Raw genomic sequence first — 13,853 nt, forward strand, 5'->3', positions numbered from 1 at the left:
GGACTTGATATACCAAGGAACTCTGGGGAGGGAGCCTTGATAGAATTGGGTAGTAGGTAAAGGGCTTTAGCTTTGAATGGAAGAAAATTAATTTTTTATTTGTTCAGCTGCTTCCTCCGTAGCACAACTGGGTTGATTTCCAGTAGAATTTCTGTGCTAGAGATCCTTAGATCATATAGTTTAACCCTTTCATTTTGTGAGCTCATTTGAAATATAATCCAGGTATCTAGTAGTAAGATAGATTTCTCAAAATGAATGTTATTTAAGTAAATAATTCAACTTAATCTTTCTGGTTCCATGTTGGGATTTGACTAGTTCATGGGCTTTGCAGCCTTGTGAAATGATGATTGAGTTTATCCATTCGCTGAGTACGCTGCACTGACCTTCTTCCAAGCCTTGGTTCCTGTTCTAGGAACTCAGGGTTCAGTAGCCTCCAAATGCCCTGCAGTCTGTGGTGTTCTACCACGGACAGCTTGTGTGTTGGTGGACTACCCGTAAGAATGGTTGGTGTCAGCAGGGATGGGTCCCTCTCGGGCCCATCTCACCAAGATGAGTGGTGGAAATCTGATCACTTGCTGTGGCCCTTTATCTAGTTTTTTTTTAAGCTTATGGCTAACTTCCATAACTTTTATCTATATTAGTATACTGAGATCTAGAAGACTGGTTCTGTTATGATTGATACTGGTAGACCCAAGTTACATGAAGGGAAGAACCAATTGTAGGTTGGGGAGAAGGGGCAGGAAATGAAAAACAAATAGGTTTAAAAGCAGAGCTCATTGCTTATAGTCAGTTCAGTTTTCATGCACCAGTGCCATAAGGAAAAGCTGGGATAGAACAGATAAACAGGTTTTGGAAGAAAGTGGTAACAAAAAGTTGGAGTAACAGTACTTTGAACCATAAAGAGGGATTTGTAGAAGGATATGGCATTAGAATTTCTTATAGAGCACTTCTTTCCTGTGAGTTGAAACACTAACAGTAATATATGTATCTGCTGTATATATCTTCTCTGTTCTCCCTTGTAGGTTCTGAATTTCAGAATCTAGCCTTCCATGTTGTCCAATCACATAGCTGCCCTTTGCCATCTGTGAGCCATTAAATCTTTTGAAGAGGGAGCTTTGTAGATGGTGGTAAGTCTTGCACCGAAGAGAGTCATGAAAGTGAGATTTGGACCAAAAGTGGTCTTTAGCTCAAAAGTCTGCAGAGTTGTCCTGCAGCCAGTATCATGTTCCCCAGCTGGGTTGGCTGATGAATGGGTGAGGAAGTGCATATGGATTCTGTATCAGTTTTTCTCCTTTTCAGGCTCTTACCAAGCATTTAGAGTTTTTAAAACAGTTAAAATTTTGCTTTCTAAATAAAGCAGTGTTGTTTATCTCCCCCTCCCCTTCCACCCCCGCCCCTCTCCCCCCCACCCCCCGCTTTTTCTTGTCACAAGATCATTGTAATCCTTACTATAAGGATTAATCTGGTAGGAAAGTACATTGGGGGCTGAAACTGCATCTAAAACTTTTGGGTATATCATGCAATGGTTTCTATAGAAATATACAAAAGAAAGTCACTTTTAAAACTTACATTCCATTGTTTGAGAATATGTGTTTTAAATTTGATTCTCAAGTGACCTAAGGGAACTGGGAAATTGAAAAAGTAACCTGACTTGGTTCTAAAGCCTGCCTTTCTCCATTGATTTAAACAGCCATTCTTGGCATTTTGACATCAGTAGCCCAACTTGGTATTGGCCACCAGTGCAGAGCAGTACTCTGGATGCTTATTTAGGATAGGGGATAGAGCTGGGTGAATGGGGTACAACCCAGTTCTTATACTCTACATCCTGCTGATTTATTTAGCAAGTACTGTGGCGGAAGGCTATGGGGTTTGGTTTTTGTTGACTAAGCAGGAGAAAGAATGCTGAACTTTTAATCATACTTGATGCTTCCGGAGTAAGGATTCTGTGCTGACTTAGAAGTTTTAAGCATTTCACAACTTTTTATTTTTTTATTGATTTATTTGCTTCATTTTCTGGCGGGTTGTATGCTGTACTATAGGCTATGTGTGTCTTCATCGCACTCATTCCAAAAAACAAACCAAAAACCATATTCCTATGGTAACAAGAAAGGAAGGTAGTAATATAGTAAATAATCTAGGCTATTAACTATATGGTTAGAGTTATGGGAAGAGGTGAAACCTGAAGATAATTGTTCAGTGGGATAAAAGCAGCTGGTGAAGTTCATTTTAGCTTTGACTGTGATGCTTAAACTATTTCTCTATCACATTCACCTTGGGTCTTTCAATTCCTAATTCCAAAGCTAGTCCATGTGGAGATCACAGGCTCATTAAGTTTGTTTGTCTTATAGTGAGTTAAAATGGAATTGTCAGCATGTTTAGAAATTGAGAGATGCCTAGAAACCAGGATTTGAGACTTCTTTAGGAAATGGAATCTCAGGAAGCATCACAGTTGTTGCTGAGCTCAGGGAAATGTACCTTAAACCTGCCCCATCTTTCTACCAATGTCTGTTGGCCCTTTTACCACCTGCCCACTTTGTTCCTGTTCTGATTGACAGATACAAACATAAGATTAGGTGGGTGTTCAGTATTCTCTGCAGTCAAATTTTAGTGTATATTTGAGGTCTTTTGAATTCTGCATTTGCCCAGTGGTAAGTTATCGGAAGGAAGGAAGCTTTTATCAGAAATATGTCAGGAGAGTCACAGTTAGAATCCCCTGACCTTGAGTCTTATCTTTGTTTTGTAGAGATCTCATAAATGGACATAGAAAAATTAAGTCAAAATAAGCAAATATTTCATAGGAGTCATCAGGAATTAATTTGGGAGAAGTACTTAGGTCAGTGATGGGCAACCTTTTGAGCTTGGTGTGTCAAACTTGGCCAAAAAAACTGAGCATAACTCGGGTAGTATGTCACTTTGAGGAAAAAACATTATTTCGCAAATGTTTCATCCTCAGGAGCAGCAAATGTTTCATCCTCGGCATGCGGCCGCGTGTCATCAGAAATGGCTACACATGTCAGTGCTGACACGTGTGTCATAGGTTCGCCATCACTGACTTAGGTTGAAATGTAGGACTTAAATATATTGTGATCTTACTAATACCTTTCTAATAAGCTTGTTTCTTATTAGAAAGCCATTGTTAGAGGACTAACTCTGGTTTTTGCAATTTAAATTTTTTCTTAGTGCTTAAGGGGAAAAGGGAGGTAACTGACAGTTTCTAAGATATAGAAATAAAAGTCATGCATTTTTTTAGTGGATATATTTAGTCTTTTGATACCCGATTGAACCCGTTTTTCTACTTTCAAAAGTTTATCAGTCTTAGGTCTTGAACTTTATTTTGAAGAAAAGAATTCAAAATGAAATTTAGGGGGAAATATCTCAGTATTCCCTGTTCCCTCATTCTCTTAACTCCAGGCTTCACTTGGCATTCTCCTTGTGTACAATAATCGAGTGTTATGACAGCTTTACTTTATCTCTGGGGGGAGGAGGTGGGAAGACATGAGATGCTTATTTCATGCAGTTTAATGCCTTTGTGTCAGGCCTTTACATTGGCCATTAATCACCTTGTCTGCTTTAAGAATTAGGGAATTTATCATACTTTAAATTCAGGACAAACACCATTTTAACCACTTTTTTTTTTTTTTCTAACAGTCCATTTCTTCCAAAAATTCTTTTTAAACCGACAAACATGGAGTTGGGTGTTATTTTCCTCTGAATTCCTAACTCACAAAATCTGTTGCCTTGGCTTCCAGGGCATTGCTCACACTTGTCTCTTACATGTAGCTACAATGAGATTCTGCTAAGTAGCGTCTTCGTTAGTTTTTCCGTTCATTTCTTGGTGCCTAGATGAAACAATTCCTGTTAAATAACTCTACTCTTGAGCCAGATTTTTCTTATCTTTTGACCTAGGATCCCATACCACATAACTGTTCTGTTTTCCTAGTCTTCTTTCATATGAATGGTCTGGTGAATGCCACTTTAGGATTCCTTGTAATTTAGGCGTTTATGTGAGAAGTTCATGATTTCATCCAGTCTAGTTCAAGCTTTCTTAATAACAGTTCTTTAGGTGTTTGATTAAAGGAATTTTTCATGCTGATATAAAATAAGTAGTGCACATATTAAAATTATAGTTGCTTTTTCAGATCACAGGAATACTTTGTACCCATCCATATATTTTAAGAGAAGATTTCCCTACAGTGTCAAATAAACTTAGATTTATCTCAGCTGACTTTGCTCTAAATGATTTCGTACAAGCTGCTTTTTAATTACTAGCTCCCATTTTTGAAAGGATGCTTTTTAGGACTAAAATGAATTTGAAACTAATAACCAAAAAATGTATTTCAGCTGAGATCTGTATCTGTGGACTTGAATGTTGATCCCTCGCTTCAGATTGACATACCTGATGCACTCAGTGAAAGAGATAAGGTCAAGTTTACAGTACACACCAAGGTAAGTGGTGGAATGGCTTCAATAATACAAGCAGTGCTGGGTTGCAGCCTTTTTATTTACAGTGGCTGAGAGAAGAGACTTCCTGAACTGAAATGGTTGCCATTTGTTTGCAATGTAGCACCACTGCTAAGTGGGCACCTCCCTCATCTTGTAGTGAGCCTCTAAAGTGTTCTTGCTGCAGTGTTTTCCACTATGGTGGAACCCTAGGGCATTGCTGATATTAAACGTGGCTTGTATACTGCTCTATGAGGAAAGTAAATCAGGCAAAGTGAAGTAGGCAGAACCATCTAGCTGCACAGCTATAATCTTCCACCTTTGTTTTTTAATTTGATTTTTTATTGATTTCAAAGAGGAAGGAAGAGGGAGAGATAGATAGAAACATCAGTGATGAGTGAGAATCACTGATCGGGTGCCTCCTGCACACCTCCTACTGGGGATCGAGCCCGCAACCCGGGCATATGCCCTTGATCGGAATCGAGCTTGGGACACTTCAGTCCGCAGGCCGACGCTCTATCCACTGAGCCAAACCAACTAAGGCCACCTTTGTTTTTAATTTGCATGTGTGGAAAGTGCTTTCCCATGTTTACCAAGTTCTTGGCCCTTGCCCCACTCATTTCTTGTGATTCAGAATAACCTTTTTTTTTTTTTTGGCACCAAATTTTTTAAAAAATATTTTCTTATTGATTTCAGAGAGGAAGGGAGAGGGAGAGAGAGATGCAAACATCAATGATGAGAGAGAATCATTGATCAGCTGCCTCCTGCCCGCCCCCTACTGGGAATCAAGCCCACAACCCGGGCATGTGCCCTTGACCAGAATTGAACCCGGGACTCCTCAGTCCACAGGCTGACGCTCTATCCACTGAGCCAAACGAGCTAGGGCTTGCTGCCAAACTTTTATAAGTTTTAATTTTTTAAATTGATCTTAGAGAAAGGGAAGGGAGAGAGAAAGAGAAACATCAATTTGTTCCACTTATTTATGCATTCATTGGTTGCTTCTTCTATGTGCCCTGAACAGAGATAAAACTCACAGCTTTTGGCATATAGGACAACCAGCTGACTACCAGGCCAGGCCTGTCTCCAATTTTTTTTTTAAATCCTCACCCAAGGATATATGTTTTATTTATTTTAGAGAGAGAGAGGAGCAGAGAATGAGGGAGAAATACAATTGGTAGCCTCCCATACATGCCCCAACTGGGGATTGAACCCAAAACCTAACGTATGTACCCTGACCAGGAATCAAAACCACCACCTTTTTGGTATAAGGGAAAAGACTCCAACTGAGTCGTCCGGCCGGGCTTATTTCCAAATTTTTAATTTGACAAAAGCAGTATCAGTTCTTTCAGGAACACTTCCAGCCTCCTTTTTTCCTTTCATAGTAGTTAAAATGTATTGAATGCTTGTCCTATCCCAGGCGCTGTTGTAAAGGGTTTACATGGATTTGTCTTTTTATAACAACCTTATGGTGGTGTTTTATCTCCATTTTACAGGGGAGGAAACAGGAACTGATTTAAAGCAAATAAATATCTATAAGGTCCTTTCCCGCCTTTTTTTTCTTTTTAATACTTTGGTGGCTTGATTGGCATACCTCAGTTATTCAAAAGGCAGTGTGAAGACTACATAATTATATATGAGTTGACCTACAAGGTGGAAGTTTGTGAAAAGAATTCCTTAAAGAACATGTTTAATCTTGGCGATGGCTCTTTTAAAAATTTTTTTATTTTATTTTATTGATTTTTTTACAGAGAGGAAGAGAGAGGGATAGAGAGCCAGAAACATCGATCAGCTGCCTCCTGCACACCCCCCACTGAGGATGTGCCCGCAACCAAGGCACATGCCCTTGACCGGAATCGAACCTGGGACCTTTCAGTCCGCAGGCCGACACTCTATCCACTGAGCCAAACCGGCCTCGGTGGCTATGGCTTTTTATAGTGGTGGAGAGATTGTGTGTTGCTGCATTTTGTTCTTTAGTGGATCTCATTGTGATATTTTATTCAGGATTTTCTCTTAGTGCAGCTCAGGAAACTCAAGCCACTTTATCTAAAATAAATGGTAGTTACCAGTTAACTTCTCTTTTATTTACAGACCACACTGCCCACGTTTCAGAGCCCAGAGTTTTCTGTTATAAGGCAACATGAAGACTTTGTATGGCTACATGACACTCTTTCTGAAACTGCAGACTATGCTGGACTTATTGTAAGTGCCTTTTGGAAAATGAAGTAATTATCAAAGCATGTTTTTTCTACGTTGCTGTTCATTCTGTTTAAAGAGACTTTTACCCATCATGGATTGTGAAAAGTCTGATTTCACCTGCCAACTAGAGTATGTGCTAATCATTACTGTCAAATTTGATTGTCCTCTGGAATTCTTTTTGAAGTCTATAGACCAGTGATGGGCAACCTTTTGAGCTTGGTGTGTCAAACTTCGCCAAAAAACTGAGCATAACTCGGGTAGTATGTCACTTTGAGGAAAAAACATTATTTCGCAAATGTTTCATCCTCAGGAGCAGCAAATGTTTTATCCTCGGCATGCGGCCGCCGAGGCGGCCGCGTATCATCAGAAATGGCTACGCATGTCAGTGCTGACACGCGTGTCATAGGTTCGCCATCACTGCTATAGACTATTATCTTGATGTTTCCTCATCAGCTCTATTTTAGTACTGATTGTAATATATAAATTTTAAACAAACACTATTGTACCCTACCAATTGTTCATAATAGATAAACTGAATAAGTGAGTGCCCAGTTTTGGGGAGGACACTTTTAAATGACCAAAACGAATAAGGTTAAGAGAAAAACAGGTTGACCACAGGACTGGTAGCCTGTGCACAGGCCCTAACTAGAATGTCACTGCTGGGACAAGAATGCTCACGAGTTACCTGCCTCTGCTGCAGATTCCACCTGCTCCTACAAAGCCTGACTTTGATGGCCCTCGAGAGAAGATGCAGAAACTGGGGGAGGGCGAAGGGTCTATGACCAAAGAAGAATTTGCCAAGATGAAGCAAGAATTGGAAGCGTAAGTGGATCTTGATGGGATGAGTATAGTAGTTACTAGTGCTCTCCTCTAAAACTGCATTTTTCAGAGTGTGGGGCAGTCTTGAGCTTTAGACCTTGACTTCCTTGGGCTACCAGCACTGGATAGAGTAGTTTTCCCCTATGTAGACCATACTTGTTAGGGAATGCTGATCTGGCGTGGTGAAGTAAACCTTTGTATCCTATCTAATAAAAGAGTAATATGCAAATTGCCCATCACTCCAACACACGGCTGCCCCCACGTGGACACAAGATGGCCGTCACAAGATGGCCAGCAGGGGAGAGCAGTTGGGAGGGACCAGGCCTGCAGCGGAGGGCAGTTAGGGGCAATCAGGCTGGCAGGGGAGTGGTTACGGGGTTATGAGGCTGGCAGGCAGAACGGTTAGGGGCAATCAGGAAGGCAGGCAGGCGAGCAGTTGGGAGCCAGCAGTCCTGGATTGTGAGAGGGATCCCAGATTGTAGAGGGTGCATGCAGGCTGGGCTGAGGGACATCCCCCCCAGCACGAATTTCATGCACAGGGCCTCTAGTTTTCATATATAATTTTTTTAAACTGCTGATAGTGTGCAGTGCTTCTCTGAAGTTTAATTACTGGAAACATAGTTGAAACTAGATGCAGTGAGTGCTATTACAAAGAAGCATTCTGAATGACGACCACATTGCAGGTTTGGAAGAAGTCCACAGGAAGTTTATTTTAGTTTGTAATTTAATTCAAAGAAAAATGTTTTTATTCTGTATCATAGTTGGAGGTTTGCATTCAAGTTTCTTGTGAAACCATCCTTGCACTTTATTTTGACTTCCTCCCCTCTTCTACCAGTTGGAATTCAGGTGCTCATTGCAGCACTTCCCATTAATGCTCTGCACCAAGTCCATATTGTCTAGGGCCAGTGTTGCTAAACCGCCAGGTCCTGAATTATTCATGCATTCCAGTGACTGTCATGACCATTGATGAGGGTAAAGCACTGAACACAGACTCAAGTTCCCACAGTTGGAAAGTTTAGAGTGATCTTTAATGTCTAGATTGATATCCGCTTGGTAATTTTTTGTGTATGTGATTTTGAGAGTACGTTTATTAAAGCTGGGGGACAGTGCTCTAGCAAGTGTGGTTCAGTGGGTAGGAGCATTGTTCTGTACACTAAAAGGTCATGGGTTCAATTTCCAGTCAGGACACATACCTCTCCTCCCCCCAAAAAACAACAAACAAACAAACAATACCCTTGAGTGAGGATTTTTTTTTTTTAAAAAGCTGGGGGCAGTGAAACAAGGAAGGGCTTAGAAGAAACAACAGGAGAGCCAGAGCCTAGGTGGGGCTGATCTGGCTCTAGAAATGTTACGGGAAAGAAATAAGCCTAGCAGGGCTTCTTTGGCTCACTGAGAAATAAAAGTCAGTGACAGAAGTGAGTCAAGGTGGGCTGCTATTGGCTCACTGAAAAGTCAGAGAGAAGGGGACTTTGGAGACAGGTTCAAGGGGTCAGCCTTGGACAAGCTGCTATTGCTAGTTGATCTCCTGGTTGCAAGTCTCATGGAAACCTTTATTTTAGTTTATTTTTTAGAGGGTGGAAAGGGAGGGGCAGGGAAAAGAGACATCAATTGGTTGCCTCCCACAGGTGCCTACCCATGGCTAGTGATCGAACCTGCAACCCTTCCGTGTGTGGGCTTATGCTCTAACCATTGAGCAACACAAGCTAGGGCTCTCTGGGACCTTTAGATAGATGCATGCCTGAGGGGGAAGAAAGGGGTGGGGGTGTGTGGAAATGGCGGAGAGTGCTGGGTTTTTTATCTTGAGGGCTTTCAAAGGCTGGGAGTTAGGGGAGGATCTCAATAGTATATTTATCAGCTGTATTATGCTAATGCACCAAAATGAGATTTATTCCCTTAACTTCATCTGTCCTTAGGTGCCGTATAATTTCTTATGATTCTGAGCTTTTTTAGTCTCTGTGCTGTCTATATAGCTGCCAAATTAAAGGTTTTTTGTGATTTTAAAGAAATCAATGCTCTGTTGGCTGCTAAATACCAGCAGTGTTTGCATGTAGATTTCAGTCTTTGTAGACTTGGTCCATCAACCCCAGTTATAATTTCACTTTCCCTCTTTTGTTTGTTCATTCCATAGATTTCAAAATGGCAACTATCTTATTACTGAATTAGATATAAAGTTGTACCAAAATGTTTAGGTCTTATTCAGATATTTTACTGAGTGGCACGAGCAGTAATAACTGGGTTGGGTAGTAGTTGCCAGTTGAATGGTGCCAACTAAATGTCTTGTATGCTTCTCTTTTAGTGAATATCTTGCTGTCTTTAAGAAGACTGTATCTTCCCATGAAGTCTTTCTTCAGCGGCTTTCTTCTCACCCTGTTCTCAATAAAGATCGCAACTTTCATGTTTTCCTGGAATACGATCAGGATGTAGGCATTTTTTTTCCCCCCCTAAGATTCCATTTCCATGATCCAGTAAAATGTAAAATTTACAAGACTATTCTTTAAAGATATACCTGATGCCCGGCTGGTGTGGCTCTATGGTTGAGTGTCTACCCATGAACCAAGAGGTCACCAGTTGGATTCCCAGTTAGGGCACATGCCCGGATTGCAAGCTCTATCTCCAGTAGGGGGTGTGCAGGAGCCACCTGATTGATGTTTCTCTCTCATTGATGTTTCTATCTCTCTACTCTCCCTCTCTAAAATCAATAAAGACATATTTAAAACAAACTATAGACTTGTTAAAAATAAAAATACTTGATACATAATCTCCAAAATTGACTTTTAAATTTATGAATTTCTTTTTTTTTATAATATATATTTTATTGATTTTTTACAGAGAGGAAGGGAGAGGGATAGAGAGTTAAAAACATCGATGAGAGAGAAACATCGATCAGTTGCCTCCAGCACACCCCTACTGGGGATGTACCCGCAACCAAGGTACATGCCCTTGACCGGAATCGAACCTGGGACCGTTCAGTCCGCAGGCCAACGTTCTATTTACTGAGCCAAACCAGTTAGGGCTAAGTTCTGAATTTCTTACCAACAAGTGGAAACCTTCAGTATATGCCACTTCCTCTCCCTGGCAGATCAATTATGTAAGACATTTTTATAAAAGGCTACTTAAAGATTTTGACCTTTTTCCCCTTCTGAAGAATAGTTTTCTCAGTTAAGTTTGGGATTGTTAGAAGAAAACTAAATGGATCCAAATTTGTTATTGGCTATCTTTTTGTTGACAAAAGACTTGTATACTTGGTGTTTTTTTTTTAATGTTTCTGTTAATATGTATGAAGCAAATCCCAACTTAAAAGTTTCCTCAGTGTCTTCTAACCAGTGAAGTTTAATAAACATAGAACAGAACAAGTTTTACCAAAAATTTAAAAGCCACTGGGATTTGGTGCCTGGCCAGTGGGTGCCTAGCTAATGTGGCTCGGTTGGAGTGTCATCCTGTACATTAAAGCAGCGGTCGCCAACCAGTGGTCCGAGAGGTCTGAAAGGTTGGTGACTGCTGCACTAAAGGATCACAGTTCAACTCCCAGTCAGGACACATATCCAGTTGAGGGTTCTATCCCAGGTCAGGGTGCATGTGGGAGGCCACCGATTGATGTTTCTGTCTCCCTCTCTCTAAAAATCAATAAAAAAGGTAAGGGAAAAAAATCCATCTTGTTGCCCAGATAGTTTTCAAAATATCTATTACATCATACTTTTAGAATTGTGACCTGGATTTAGGTTTAGCTATATATTCGATATCTTAGATCTGATGGTTAAGATGGAATTTGTCTGTCTTTATCTTATGTGTGTGGCAATACTGGTAAACAGTGTTATTTGGAAAGTATTTAGGACTTACCCAGAAAAATGTATTTACCATAAACTTCTTTTGACATTCTCTTTCTTCAGCTAAGTGTTAGGCGGAAAAATACCAAAGAGATGTTTGGTGGCTTTTTTAAAAGTGTGGTGAAAAGTGCTGATGAAGTCCTTTTTTCTGGAGTTAAGGTAAGTGGCTTTTAGCTGTTCCTGACTTTGCATGGAAGGTGACCTTTTATTTCTTTAGAAAAGATATTTGTGAAATGAGTTTTTCTAAAATACCCTGTTCTCTCCCTGGAGAAGGGGATAAGAACCTTCTCACACTTAAGTCTTTATTTTCTCCTTTTTTGTAAGGAGAGAAGTGAAATTATTTAAAAAAAGAAAATTACCACAAGGGCAGTCATTCATGATGGTCTCTAGAACTACACAGCCCATTTTGGTAGCTCCAGAATACTTTTGACATTTTTAATTTTATTTACATGCTGTATTCCAAGGACTTGATATGAAGAAAAGAATGTAATATATGTCACTGATTTTTTTGTAGATAATACTGAGTTAAGTAAAATATTTAAAGCTAATTTCACCTGTGGCTAGAAAAATTTTAATGGCACATAATGGCTTACACATTTCTATTGTTAAGTACTATTCTAGAAAAATTAATATACAAGTCTCTCATTAACCTCATAGGTGTGATTTACTCCTTTATTCCTCATCCCCCCTTTTAACTGTGTTACCTTAATAGCTACTATTTGATATCTAAGTTTGTCACTTGAGGGCTTAAGTAGCCTAGAATATAGGTGCTGAGTTCCAGGGGCCTTGTTAGAAATTTGGAAGCTCTTTGATCTCATTGACACAGTTTAAGGTGTGTGGGACTTAATCTGTACCCACATATTGCAGGGTGTTTAGTGTCCCTGGCTGGTGCCCACCGGATTCCAGTATTTGCCTCTCAGTCTGAAAGCGACCAAATTCAGGCCTCTACATACACATAGAGTACCTATGAAGGCTAGGTAGCAATCCACTAAGCAGAACTATTGCTCTCGCAGAATTGCTAGATCTTAGGATACCAGAGTGTTACTGAGCTTTGTTAAATGGTTCTTCAAAATGGTTCTCTGTTGTCATTGCCTGCGAACACTTGACTTTTGCTGGTCTTAAGTGTGAAATGGTATTTTGTCAATTTGTATTTCCCTGGTCTGTAGAGGTTAAGCTTATGCATGAGCTTATTTCCTTAATGTTCTAATTCAAAACACATACTCATATTTAAAGTTTTGCTTCTTAAATTTTTTCCCCCCTCTCCTTTTAGGAGGTAGATGACTTCTTTGAGCAAGAGAAGAATTTCCTCATTAACTATTATAATAGGATCAAGGATTCATGTGCAAAAGCTGACAAAATGACCAGATCTCATAAAAGTAAATATCATTCACCCACTAGCCACCTACCTACCTTTGCTAATGTGCCAGCTTTGTTCACATAAACAAGGCTGTCCTTGTTTCTGCAGATGTTGCAGATGACTATATCCACACTGCAGCCTGCCTGCATAGCCTGGCTTTAGAGGAACCCACAGTCATCAAAAAGTAAGTTTTTGTTGTAAATGCTTTTCTCTAAATTCTCTAATCCAAAACTAGTAGGTGGTATGATTGGAAGTATAATGAGTAATGACTACATAGAAATTTCAGTTCTGCTCTTCAGTACAAGTTTATCAAAGGTAGATAAGATAGTTTCTAGAAACTAAAATCTTACCCTCTGAACACACAGACACTTTGTAGTGGACTCAGAGGGCACTTTGTACCAAACGTGATTATTGAGCCTATATTACATGTCTCTACTATTTTTTTTTTTTTTTGAAGTTTGCCTTGTATGTTCTATTCCACATAGTTCTTGCCACTTTACTTGGCAATATCTTGGACTGGTTTGAAGAGATTTGATGGAAGTGGTCATAAGGATAATGTAATGACCCAGTCTGATATTGAGCTTTTTTTTTTTTTTTTTTAATTTATATTTTTCAGTTTCTCTATGCCAGCCATTTTTGGTGTGATACAGTATTCTATTTAATACCTGGGCTTGGTATAACAGGCGGCAGTATTTCTGATTTGAAAGTGGAAGTCAGCTAATGGCAGAACCAAGATGAAATAGTTTACACTTAATGGCTTTGGGGCACACGTGGTGGTTCATTAGAACCTGACCTTGGTTAACACAGATTTGGCATTGGATAAGAAGTGGGGACATACCCTGGCCAGTGTGACTCAGATGGTTGGGGTGTCATCATGTACACCAAAGGTGGTGGCTTCAATTCCTGATCACATAGCTAGATTGTGGGTTTGATCCCTGGTTGGGGCTCCTCTGGGAAACAACTGATTTGATGTTTCTCAAATCTATCTCTCGCACGCACACGCACAATATCAATAAAAAAATATCAATAATTAAAATTGGAGCACAGGTTCTTCATGGCAATATGGCTGAAGGGGGGTAGTGTACCAACAGGTTGAAACCCATGACTGCGGCACTATAAATGTGTTAAATTTTATTGTCATCTTCTCTACTAGATTGGGCCAAATCTAGTGATGAAAGCAATACTTTGATACGTTAATTCTAAAGCACCAAAGGCTG

At 39.9% G+C, this 13,853-nt stretch overlaps 1 protein-coding gene and 1 non-coding gene across 4 annotated transcripts in view; both read left to right on the top strand.

The window, feature by feature from the left end:
• The window catches only part of SNX5 (sorting nexin 5), a 49,277-nt gene that overhangs the window by 4,870 nt on the left and 30,554 nt on the right, over positions 1 to 13,853 (top strand). For 2 of the 3 annotated variants that reach the window (XM_054723835.1, XM_008141117.3), the window contains exons 3-9: positions 4,342 to 4,446; positions 6,529 to 6,639; positions 7,337 to 7,458; positions 9,752 to 9,875; positions 11,343 to 11,438; positions 12,550 to 12,655; positions 12,745 to 12,820. In XM_054723835.1, the coding sequence (XP_054579810.1) occupies positions 4,342 to 4,446; positions 6,529 to 6,639; positions 7,337 to 7,458; positions 9,752 to 9,875; positions 11,343 to 11,438; positions 12,550 to 12,655; positions 12,745 to 12,820 (740 nt within the window). Of the gene's footprint in view, positions 1 to 1,068; positions 1,128 to 4,341; positions 4,447 to 6,528; positions 6,640 to 7,336; positions 7,459 to 9,751; positions 9,876 to 11,342; positions 11,439 to 12,549; positions 12,656 to 12,744; positions 12,821 to 13,853 lie in introns of those variants that run through there. The other variant, XM_054723836.1, reaches the window with a different exon arrangement.
• On the top strand, positions 336 to 572 carry LOC114231467 (small nucleolar RNA SNORD17). The gene has a single exon (XR_003617423.1). It is a non-coding gene; the product is annotated as a small nucleolar RNA SNORD17 (small nucleolar RNA).

The sequence above is a fragment of the Eptesicus fuscus genome, chromosome 12 (assembly GCF_027574615.1).
Source record: "Eptesicus fuscus isolate TK198812 chromosome 12, DD_ASM_mEF_20220401, whole genome shotgun sequence".
In the NCBI taxonomy this organism is placed as follows: Eukaryota; Metazoa; Chordata; class Mammalia; order Chiroptera; family Vespertilionidae; genus Eptesicus; species Eptesicus fuscus.